The sequence below is a fragment of the Nomascus leucogenys genome, chromosome X, assembly GCF_006542625.1.
Source record: "Nomascus leucogenys isolate Asia chromosome X, Asia_NLE_v1, whole genome shotgun sequence".
Taxonomy (NCBI): Eukaryota; Metazoa; Chordata; class Mammalia; order Primates; family Hylobatidae; genus Nomascus; species Nomascus leucogenys.
In genome coordinates, this window is record NC_044406.1 from 98,201,201 (window position 1) to 98,214,108 (window position 12,908).

Genomic DNA, 12,908 nt, shown 5'->3' on the forward strand with positions numbered 1-12,908 from the left:
TAGTTTTCTATTTAAATATTATAATTCTTAATATGTATATGTCTCTCAGGTACCACAAACGTTGATGGTGTATCTTTAGAAAAAGAATGAACACAGCTCAGATCCAATAATCAAGTACAAGATACAAATCCACTCAAGTTGGGGATAACACAAATACTGAGCCTAAAGATGCTAGAGCACACTGGCTTGCTGTCTCTATCATTCCAGCAGTTACATTTTCTAAAAGTAAAGCTCTCACATTTTCTAAAAGTAAACATTACATTTTCTAAAAGTAAAGCTCTCACAAGGCACCCACTAACACCTCCTCTGGATCACCACACAATAGATGAAAATCCTAGGCCACATACCAGCATATGAATGAATATTAACACCTCAAGTATGCACCAAATCTCAGGTATACAGTAAATCTGAAGTATGCAGGCTTACTTTATTTTGCCAAAAATGTGTATATTTAAGTCTTCCAGGTAAGACTGATACCTTATTCTGACCTAAATGCTTTTTTTTTTTTTTAACAAAACCAGGAACCTCAAATCTTGATAGCTCTCAATATGAAAGTACTACAGAAGATGCTGTCATGGCAGTTCATTTTGGCAGTTCCTCACAGCTCAGGAAATGTCTCCAATGAAAAATTATTCTTGCTTCGGTCTCTTCAAAATGATCTAGTAATTACCTAAAGGGATAAAGGGCCAAGGGCAGAACAATCAAATGCTATTAAGTTTTGTTATGTGTGTCTATGTATATACACAGACACATTCTCACTTTTACAGACATCCCTCAAAAGGCGAAGCAAGCCAAAACCCACATCTGTTGGAAGAAAAGTTACTGGAAGGTTCATTAGAAATATAATGGTAACAATGTTTCTCTCTGCTAAAGTAAAGCTCACATTCATTTGGGATACTCAGATCCCACTGCCGAGTTCTACACCAGCAAGGTGGATATTTGGAGTAATTATCTAGATAAAGTAAGCCAAAGAAACAATCTAAAATATCCATAGTTTTGAGGCAAAGCTGCAGGGGTTGAAGGTGGGGAGAGCTGTGAAGTAGGTATGAAGAGATTATTTAAATGATCTGAACACTTGGATCAATTTGCATTGACTGTGTCTATATGAGCAATCTTTTGAAAACTTGATTACCAAGAAAATATACTCAATTTTTCTTAGGTACCTTTATTTATTTATTTTTGAGACAGTCTCGCTCTGCCGCCCAGGCTTGAGTGCAGTGGTGTGATCTCAGCGCACTGCAACCTCTGCCTCCCAGGTTCAAGTGATTCTCATGCCTCAGCCTCTCAAGTAGCTGGGACTACAGGCTTGTACCACCATGCCCAGCTAATTTTTGTATTTTTAGTAGAGATGGGTTTCACCATGTTGGCCAGGCTGATCTCGAACTCCTGGACTCAAGTGAACCACCCACTTTGGCCTCCCAAAGTGCTGGGATTACAGGAGTGGGCCACCATGCCCAGCCTCAATTTTTCTAAGGTACTTTTAAACAAAGGATTTGCTGCCTATCTTCAAGTACTTTTTACCTGATGATTTAACAAACCAAGGTCTGGGGCACTAAAACTATTAGTCAAAACACCACACAAGTTTCACCCACCATGCAACATGAATGCCAATGGTTATTTATATTTTCAGGCTAAGGTATGGCCTCATATTTATCTCTAAAGTTCCCACTGAAGTTTTCAGATGAGGTTTGCACTGCCATAAGAACTATAAAGTTCTTTTTGGAAAAGGTATTAAGTCATTTGAAAAGTGGAGGCGTTCGTTTTTTAAAAATTATTTAATCAAATTGCAGACAGGTATTTACGACTTAGCTGAAATAGCCTAAGTTAGGTCACAGTGGAATGAAAAATGATGGAGGCAGAACAGGGAATTTTTTAATATCTCCATGTCAGTAGACAGAAGCATAACTTGAAGCATTTATATCCCTGTAAAGTTTGGCATTTTCCAAAAATGATGATAAATTTAGAGTCTTTCCTCTGTGTTTGTATTTCACTGGACATAAAGCTGGAAGTGGAGATACTTCAACAATGGTCACTTTCTAATATAATTCAAATATTTTCTTTGTGATTTTTACTTTTATTATTAGGGAGAGTTTATGAGATCAAATAAATGAATCCAAGGTGTCCGGAAGTGATAAGCCAACTGTAATGTAGGTGGACCATGATATGGATATTTTAGATAAGTAGTAAATGATTTTTGTATTATTTGTGTTTGACTTTGCAGTACATTTTTAACTTCACATTTAAATATGTAAGTCTGAAGTTTTTGGAGTTCACAGCATTTTTGGCAAATGAACAAAAGGGTGTCTGTAGTGGCCACTTCACATCTATATATAACATATATGCTTACTAATAAGTGTCTTCTATAATCTAGAAGACTTGAGTTTATTGACCAGCTCTGTGACCTTGAGCAAGTCATTGTCCTTCTCTGGGCCTCTTTATTTTCTATTTGTAAAATATGAGGTTGGAATAGAGTAGATCCTTTATAAAGTTCTCTTTTAGTTCTTTTTATGTTTATAAATTTACTCTCAAGTTGGTTTATAACTCCTCTGGGGTCAGAGGATATACCTAAGCATTTTCACTTGAAATACCTTTTATGATAATTGATCAAGAGAGTAAGGAAGTGAACAAAATCTTTTTCCTTTCCTACTTTGTACTGAATTAGAGTTAATAAAAATGTTGGTGTCGCCAACATGGAAGTTAGGGCAATAGCTGTTTAGCTTTAAACCCCATCCTAAATGAGGCTTCACTATAGCTAGTGAAGTCTTAAGCCCAAGTCACGATAACCCTGAGAAGATCTGAAAAGGAATGTACTCCCGTGACATATGACACTGGTTCTTTCAATAGTAGAGATTGATTTACACGTATTATCTCTTTAGAACATAAGTGACAGAAGACTTTTGGAATACGGTTCCATGTCTGGCTAGCCTGTTTTCTGACAAGTTGATAAGGTCACTGCTAGAACACTTATACATAAGTTTTCAGAAGTGATATACATTTCTGAGAAAAACATGTTTTTCTTTTTATAAAATGGGGTTATATGCTATTTCTTTTGGTGCTGTTAATATGAGTTAGGAATGTAGCCCAGGTTCTATTATTATTCAAAGTGAATTTGACAATTTGGAAAGCTGAATCTGTAACTTTAGAAACCTTTCTGGAAAGTAACCTGTGATTAAATGTCAAGGCCATTTATGACAGTCTTAGTGAAGCAGGGGAGAAATTGATTTGAGTAAATAACCACTTCAGATATGATCAAGGAATTATTTTCAGACAACCTCTTGCCAAATGGGTCTTGATGCAGCTTTTTCACTTGATCACTTTTCCCTGGATCTGAGGCTTTATTCTTCAAAACCTCCTCCTATTTCTGGCCCCTCCCCCTCCATTTTGCTCTTCTCCAGGCTAGAGACAGAGATGGGAATCCATTCAAATAACAGAAACCACACTATCAAAAGCTAGTTTGGAGGCATATTTGCAGAGTTTGAAAATTCCTCATTTCTCTTACTTTTATCAGAAATTACATACATTAAATGGATTCCTGTTGGTGTTGACATTAAAAAAAAAAACGGTGACACCTAACTATTTTACTTTTCTGGGCTACACACTATTAATGTAATCTCTAGGACTCAGACCTAGAGTTGTTTCAGGTCATATGTTAGAGTCTAAATTGAGGAAACCTTTGTGCTGATGTTGGTAAAAACCATCCTTGCTCAGCAGGTTCTCAGTGGTTATCAGGTCTAGAATGATGACCATATGCATTATGGACTTTATTTTTTAACTTGAACCACTGTATTCTGATGAGGTACTCTTAAGTTGTGGAAAAGAATTTGTTTGGATGTATAAATGTAGCTTTCTTGGAAGACAGTAGAATTTGGATTACGTTTATAATTCCATGAATCCACTAGGGTTGTTATGTTATGTATCTAACATAATTTACACATGCAATTCCACTGCCCCCAGTGAATATTAAAACTGCAACCTGAATTAGGTTATCTGTACCTAAAGTTGCCATTTTTATAAAGCAATTAATTAAAATGAAGATGCTCTTTTCTCATATTTTGACACTTCAGCAATATGCCATTTTTCTGATAAAAATATTTCGAATTCAGGCTTTTATCTTAGGAATTCTTTGATAGCAATGATAATTAAAATTATCAACAGTAGAATAGGACCCAACAAATATGACAACTATTTATCTTACCAATGTATGAGATGTAGTGACTATTGGTTAGAGTGTAGTAGATATTTTTAAAAAATAGCACAAATTCTAAATACTAATTTTGATACTATCAAATTTTCAAATGTAGTAAGTTAACTGAAACAAACACAGAAAAAATAGTTCACCTAACTTATTAGATATGACATATACTATGGGGTAAATATTTCATTGGCACACATTAGGAAACTAACACATCTTTAAGAAACAAGAAAACTCAATAGCCCCCACAATAAGAAGTTGTAGTATTTAAGAATGAAACAAGCCACTTATACCTAGAAACCACAAGCTGACAATTCTTTGAAATCTCTTCAGCCTCCCTTTGATGCTGTTCATTGACCCAGCATGGGCAGCGCGTAGCACTGAATGGCAACAAAGATGGGCAGGGTAGTTTGCCTTATCTGATAGCTGGTGGGGACTGCTGACCACATCCCTCAGCTCTGCGGGAAAATGGCATGAGATTCTGAGGATGGTCAGGAACCTGTGCGGCAACAAGACTAGCAAAGTGGCACCTGGAGCTTCAAGGAAGCATGGGTGAGAAAAGCAAAGCAAAAAGGTTAAGCACCCAACTGCACCTCTGATGATTAGGTGCAACACCCCTTCAGTCGGTTGTAAGACGGACTTAGTGTGTACAGGTATTAAAAAGGCAAATAATAATGAAAGTAATAATAAAACAAGAACAAAAATGGAGAATGTAGCTATAAAAGATGGTGCAAATAAGAGTTTCACTCTCCTTTCTGGGGGGCAGGGGCAGTGAGGGAATCATACTCTGTGTCACCTCTGAGAGCAAGGAAATTACAAATTTCTCTTGAGTTCCAGAACAGATGATTAGGGCTTGACTTAGAGGCGAGTTGTAACTTGTTCCTCCTGTCCATCACCCCATTTGTGCATGAGCAAGTCACAAGCCTCTCCCCAAGTTTCAAATACATCCTCTGAGGAGTCTAAAAGTTTAGAATTTGAGGAGCAGATGCTGGATGCACAGTGAAGAGAGCTGGAACAGGCTAGAGGGCATTCACTGCTCTGAGCAGCGCCCTGGACTTCACCTAATTCTACCTCACTGAGGTTAATTTCACTTTGAGAACAGGCCTCTGCTTTCCCTTTCTCCATCTGAGAATATCTGATGTCCTGCCACATACAGTGCTGCTGAACAATTCCATCAGAAATTGTGTACATTGGCTCTGAACTGGGTTCAGACATATGACCATTAAATTTGGAGAATAGGAGACCCAGTTTCTTGAGAGAAGGACCCATGAAGGAGCGTTTGCTTGATGATTCAGCTTTTGACTTTCCTTGGGCACCACTGGACCTTGGCATGGTTCTGATGAGAGGTGGCCCATGGCAAGCCTTTTTCTTGCAGCCTAAATTAAAAGAGACACTCTTGGATTTGGCCCGAGCCCCACCACTGCCATCATTATTATCGTCTCTCTGAGAGAATTCAGTGCTGCTAGTGGAAAAGCTTCTCCTTGGATGTTTTCTATTTCCCAAGAGGTCAAGCACTTCATATCGAAAGCTGGAGATGTCTTGCTTTAATTCCTGGGAAAAGAGAGGAGACATATTATGTCAAGAAGCTTGGACTTTATTTCAAAGTAGGCACATTAGATACCGTTGGTATGTTCCAGGTTTTTGCCTAGTAGCAAATCACAAAACACCAGAAAAATCTGCCATTATTCAAACACAAGAAAAACATATTAATAATTCCATGGGCAGGGCTGGGCTGGCCATTGGCAAAATTGTACAATGGGTAAAGTTGATTCAGGATTAGCTAACACTTTAGCAGGGATTAGTCTGTTGAGGTGCTTTCATAAGGACTAACTCCTGCTGCTAAGTATTAACTAACAAGGTATTAGATTAGGACATTGGCTCTCACAGGTGTCTGCATATAAAAGGACTACTGAAGAGGAAAAAGCTTTTAAGACTCTAACGAGTGAAACTAGAGAAGTTGAATGTCAGGTGATGAGACTGCTGTTTTGAGACAGGGGGCCCTGTTCAAACCTCTATGAAATGTCTTCTATCTCCAACTGGCTGCTTACATACTAGATTGTTCCTTTAAAAGCCAAGCTGAAATCTGTTCATGTACTTCCCCTTCTCAAAACTTGTTACTAACTTGTCACTGACTTTAGGAAAAAGTAGAAATGCCATACCATGGACTACAAGGTTTTTCAAGGCCTAGTACATGTTGCTTTCTCCAGTTTCATCTTTCTACTCTTTTTCTAGGCTCTCTGCTATCCACCTGTATGGACATATTCTCCCTTGCCTCTGGGCCTTTGCCTGTGCTGTTCTCTCTGTCCAGAACACTCTTCTCCCCAACTCCCCTTTATCTGGCTGGCTTCGCTTTCAAGCCTCAGCTTAAGCATCACTTCCATTGGAAAGTCTGTCTTGACTCCCCAAGTCCCAGTTGAGTGTCCCTCCTCTCTGTGTTTCCACAGTGTCCTGTGTTTAACCTGTCAGAATATAAAATTGTTCATCACCCTTTATTATTGTTTGTCACTCCTTGAGAGTAGGAGCTGGTTAGATCTTGCTTACCACTGTACCAGAGCACTTAACAGAGTGCTTGGAACATAGCAGACCCTCAGTAGATGAATTATGTCTATGAATTAGAATAATGGACTTTCTGTGTGCCTTAGAAAATATAGATGTGTTCATGGACACAGGGAGGGGAACATCACACACTGGGGCCTGTCAGGAGGTGGGGGTTAGGGGAGGGATAGCATTAGGAGAAATACCTAATGTAGATGATGGGTTGATGGGTGCAGCAAACCACCATGGCACATGTATACCTATGTAACAAACTTGCACGTTCTGCACATGTATCCCAGAACTTAAAGTATAATAAAAAAAAAATTTAAAAAAGAAAAAAATATATAGTTGTGTTCTAGGATAGGGTTTCTCAATCTTGGCACTATTGACATGTTGGGCTGGATAATTCTTGTTGTGGGAGGCTGTACTATTCATTGTAGGATGCTTAGTAGCAACCTTGTCTTTACTGTCTAGATACCAGTGTGACAACCAAAAATATCTCCAGACATTGCCAAATGTGGTCTTGGGGGCAAAATTGCCCCTGGTTGAAAACGGTTGTTTTAGGCTAATGCCACTAGTAGAATTTTAATGTTTAATGGTAGAGTTTCTTAAGACCTTAGATTTAATAGCAGACTTTTTGATCTTGTATCTTTTAAGTAAAGAAGATAATTAAGTCTCCAGGCATCTTCCCTTTGTTATCTTGTCCCTCACCACCATGCATCCTTGCCACATCATTTAAAGCATTCAATTTCCACACTGAGAAACACTCAGAATATTAAAAGAATGCATACAGCAGATTTCCTTCATTCATGACACTGATTGTGGTGTGACATACATTGGTAAAATCTCTCCATCTACTGGATGAGAGACAATTCTAAGAGAATAAGCATTATGACTGGCTTTGCTATTGTAAGCAGATGAAATTCCATCACCAGAAACCTCACACACTGTGAAGATTAAATGATGCTTATGATATGTAAAATGAGAAACCACTTCATGATTAAATTACCTTAAAATTTTCTTCTGTTAGCCCCTCATTTGTTTTGGAATTTCTTATCATAGCAGCCACATATCTTTTGACTAGATTCCTGATAACTTCCTGGAATTACAAAACATGAAGAGGCATTCAGTCTCCTTCTTAGGCTCTCAGTACAATAAGAAACTTACATAGGAAATAAAACATGCTTAGACCTTCTTTGCAGTAGAAAATCCTCATAGGGTCCAGCCTTTTACTGTAAAAATGAGTTAAGTCCATTGGCTAAACAACTATTGTGTCTCTGAATTTAGTGGCAGAATCAAATTCACCCTAAAGGAAAATTTTTTTACCCAAGCATAAGGTAAACATGTATTTCCAGTGGAATAATTCTTGCATGGTCATATAGTTAATATTCTTTTCCTTTAGGATGGATTACACGTTAACACTCCTAGTAAAATGAGAGTTTTATTCTCCTTTTATAAAATTGAGAGAGTTTTCTTCAGAGTCACTAAGTCTGCTGATTTTAATGTCCACTAATTACATAGTGAAGATATTTTTCTCATAGTCAACCTACACTTCTCCTTCACAGGAATGTCCTCTTTTCACTTAGCCCCCAGGGGAATAGTCTACACATGGTCACTACAGTTTGTATTAGTGATGGTGATGATGATAGCTACCACTTATTGCAATGTATCAGGCAACATATGCACATAATACATATTATACATACTTATCACTCAATTTTCACAACTCTGTAAGTTAAGTTTTATTACTCTTCCCATGTTACAGATGAGGAAGTCAAGGCTCAATGAGGCTGACTCATCCAATGTTACACAACTAGTAAGTGTCAACATTAGACTTTCATTCTACTTCAGTCTGATTTCAAGGCCAATGGTATTGCTTCTGCTACTATGTGTACTTGAGGAACTCACTGAGACATGCAGGAATCTTTTTTTTTTTTGTTATTGTTGAGGGCTATGAAGCAGAAAATGAAGACAATGAATCTTATTTAAGATTTATTATTATAAAAGTAATAACATTTGAAGGTGGGAGTAGGGAGAGGAGGTTTACATACAAAATACCATATTTTCTGCTCCTCTTTGTTAGTTATGGTCTAAGGGGAACAAAGTTAGAAGTGACCTATAGAATAAGGATGCATTTCCTTCAAACGCTGTAGAACATTTTTCTACTTTGGTTTTCTTTTGATCAGGATGGTGAGAGATGGTTGTCTCTTATTTGTGATTTGCAAGGATTATTCTCAAGAGGTGTCGGTGATATTTGTATACTTGGCTGTTTTCTAGCTGGTGGGAAGAGTGCCCAAATGTTTATTAGGTTTATTTTTTTTTTAACAAAATGCAGAAGTGCTTCTCTATTTCTTTGATTAAAGTCATGTTGTAATTTATCGAGATCTAAACTCCTGACATTCAGATAAGCTTTTACTTCATTGAGGTTAGTTTCCTCCTGTTATGTACCATTACCCTGTGTATTTTTTCTTCATGGCAGTTTTTATCCTTGTAATCACTTAATTTTAATACAATCATCCCTTAGTATACTCTGGGGATTGGTTCCAGGACCCCCCGCCCCATGTACCAAAATCCATGCATACTCAAGTCTTGCAGTCATGCTGCAGAACCTGCAGATACAAAAAGTCAGCCCTCTTGTATATGTGGTTTTACATTCCATAAATACTATATTTTATATTTGCGTTTGGTTGAAAAAAATCTGCCTGTGAGTCGATCTACACAGTTCAATCCTCCGTTGTTCAAGAGTCAACTGTAATTTTAATGATGTGTTATTTTATCCCTGCTAGATAATAAATTTCATAAGGGCAGAAAGATTGCATCTTTTTGGTTCATAGTGATTTTTCTAGTATCTAGTGTAGTATTTTATGTACAGTAGGTACTCATATATTTGACTGACTGACCAACCACATATTCTATTCTATGTAACTTCAAGGAAGACAGCTTTCTAAGTCATAGTTGTTGCTGCTCAAGCCGAGGCAGTGCATAAGGGCCGTGAACAGGATTATAAAGCAGGTGATTCCACTTGGAGAAGGTACTTCAGCCCTTGATAAATTACAGCCTTTCCAAGCCTCCTATCCCAGTCAAATAGGATCGTGTCCAGACACAGCCGGAGTGGTTTGCTTCTCCTCCACAGAACCAGCCAACAACTATTGTGCTTCATCCCTGTGAGGAAGCTTTACCTGATAATGTTGATTTTGTATCAGGCTGTCAGCATTGCGTTCCTATAATTGAAAATAGACAGAGATGTTACATCAGCAGTCTCCCAGCACCCTACCCACCCAAACATCTGAATATAATTCTATATATTAGGACTGGAGAATGCTACAGGAGCTCCTGCCTGACAAACCCCCAAAGCAAATGCATGTTGGAATGATTTTATGATGTTCAAAACAGTGAGTGTCACAAAGGAGGGACGGGAGGAAACAGTTTTGTTTAAAAAGATTCATAATTTTGGCCAGGTGCAGTGGCTCACGCCTGTAATCCCAGCACTTTGGGAGGCCAAGGCGGGAGGATCACGAGGTCAGGAGTTCGAGACCAGCCTGGCCAACATAGTGAAACCCTGTCTCTACTAAAAATACAAAAATGTGCCTGGCATGGTGGTGCTCGTCTGTAATCCCAGCTACTTGGGAGGCTGAGGCAGGAGAATCGCTTGAACCTGGGAGGCGGAGGTTGCAGTGAGCTGACATGGTGCCACTGCACTCCAGCCTGGATGACAGAGCGAGACGCCATCTCGAAAAAAGTAATAAGTACAAAAAATTAACCAGATGTGGTGGCGGACGCCTGTAATCTCAGCTACTGGGGAGGCTGAGGCACGAGAATTGCTTGAACCCAGGCAGCAGAGGTTGGCAGTGACCCGAGACCATGCCACCACACTCCAGCCTGGGTGACAGAGTGAGACTCCATCTCAATTTTTAAAAATTAATTTTTCAAAATTAAAAGTCTTACTGTGAAGCTTCTCAAGTTGCGTCTTCTCCGTCTACCATCAGGATCTCTTTTGGGGCAGAAGGTGTTGTTGAACCAGTTACCAAGGTATAGAAATGACTTGGGGCTGGGGATGATGTTGAACGGAGGTGGCAAGGTGCCACCTTCATCAAAGTAACTCATCCAGAGCTTCGTCCTTGCAAACTTCCACTCGATATCAGCATGATCCTATGAAAGATAATGAAGTTCAAGGATTTGGGATGGGAAACTGCATGATGTACTCACTTCTCATTCTAAACTTTCTAGTTGCTTCTATAGAGGGCAATATGTCAAGAGCTATTTAAATTCAAATTATACATACTCTGTCACCCAGTAACCCTACTCTTAGAAATATATCTTATCAATATACTTACAAAAACATGTATGTACATGGCTGTTCACTGTAGCACAGATAATAGTAGCAAAACAACTGGCAGCAACCTAAATATTCAACAGTAGAACTGGTTAAATAAATGGTGTTACATCTACAAAATGGTATAAAATATAACTACTAAAATATGGTAGATCCATAAACATTATAGATATGTATATGTATGCATCTGTCCAAGCCCTCTCAGTGAATAAAGCAATATAGAGCACAACATATATTATGTACAGTGATCCCATTTATGCAACTGGAAAATCTTTTATATTACATGCTTACATGTTCTAGACAAGTACACACTAAACTGTCAATAGTAGTTATTTTTAAGATGTGGGATTGTGGTGGGAGGCTTTTTTTTTTTTTAAATTCAACTTTATTGAGGCACAATTTACACAGAATAAAATTCAACCATTTAAAGTGTTTGATGAGTTTTGACACGTATATATACCCATGTAACAATCATTATAATCAACACACACACACACACACACACACATCACTGTACATTTCTAGGAGTTTTAAGAGCTGCATCGACTGATGTAACCGTTACTACAATTAGGATACACAACAGTTCTGTCACCCTCCAAAGTTCCCTATTGTTACCTCTTTGTAATCAAACTTTCCCAACCTCTAACCTCTGACAACTGCTGCTCTGTTTTCTGTCCCTATAGTTTACCTTTTCCAAAATGTCATATAAATGGAATCATACAGTAGGTAACCTTTTAAGATTGGCTCATTTTACTCAGCATAACACCTTTGAGATTCATCTGTGTTTTTGTATGTATCAATAGCCCATTCAATCACATTGCTGAGTAGTTTTCTATTATATGCATGCACGATGGTTTGTTTGCTTACCCATTGAAGAACATTTGGGTTATTTCCAGTTTTTAGCAATTATAAGTAAAGCTGCTATGACCATGTACAGGTTTTTGTCTAAACATACGTTTAATTTTTCTAACTTAAATATCTAAGAGTGGTATTGCTGGATCGTGTGTTAAGGGTGTGTTTATAGTAAAATGCCAAACTGTTTCCAGAGTGGCTATACTGTTTTCCATTTTCACTAATTGCTCTATATCTTCTTTAGTGCTTGTCAGGTTTTTAAAGTTTAGTCATTCTAACAGGTATGTAGTGGGATCTCATCATGGTTATAATTTGCATTTCCCAAATGATGTTGAGTATCTTTTCACATGCTTATTTACCATCTATATATCTTCTGTGATGAAGTGTTTTTCAGATCCTTTGCCCATTTTTATTATATATATTAATATAATATAGAATATACATATATATTCTAGATACAATCCCTTTGTTAGATACCTGACTTGCAAATATTTTCTTTCAGTCTGTATCTTTTCATTCTCTTAATGATGTCTTTACTGGGGCAAACTTTTACTTTTGAGAAAGTCAAAATTATCATGTTTATAAAATTATCAATTTTTTATAGATTGTGCTTTTTGTGTCATGTCCAGGAACTCTTCAGCTAACCCAAGGTCATGAAGATGTTCTCCTATGTTTTCCTCCACAACTTTTATAGCTGTAAGATATGCCTTTAGTTCTATGATCCATTTTGAGTTAATTTTTCTATAAGGGAAGAGGTTTATGTTGAGGTTCTTTTTAAAAATATGAGTGAACAATTGCTCTGACACCATTTGTTGGAACAACTCTCATTTCTGCATTGAACTGCTTTTCCCCTTTGCCAAACATCAGTTGGGCATGCTGGACTACTAGACATCCACATTCAAAAGAGTAGAGTTAAACACCTATGTTATACCACGTACAAAACTCAACTCAAAATGGATCATAGACCTATACTTAACAGATAAAAACTCTAAAACT

General features: G+C 37.7%; 1 protein-coding gene across 1 annotated transcript in view; it reads right to left on the bottom strand.

The window, feature by feature from the left end:
* Nucleotides 1-2,922: 2,922 nt before the first annotated feature.
* The window catches only part of TRPC5 (transient receptor potential cation channel subfamily C member 5), a 312,205-nt gene continuing 302,219 nt past the window's right edge, over nucleotides 2,923-12,908 (bottom strand). Inside the window, exons 8-11 of the mRNA XM_003262212.2 lie at nucleotides 10,673-10,876; nucleotides 9,907-9,948; nucleotides 7,737-7,826; nucleotides 2,923-5,743 (exon numbers count right to left, since the gene is read on the bottom strand). Coding sequence (XP_003262260.1) covers nucleotides 5,051-5,743; nucleotides 7,737-7,826; nucleotides 9,907-9,948; nucleotides 10,673-10,876 — 1,029 coding nt within the window. The 3' untranslated portion in view covers nucleotides 2,923-5,050. The remainder of the gene's footprint in view (nucleotides 5,744-7,736; nucleotides 7,827-9,906; nucleotides 9,949-10,672; nucleotides 10,877-12,908) is intronic.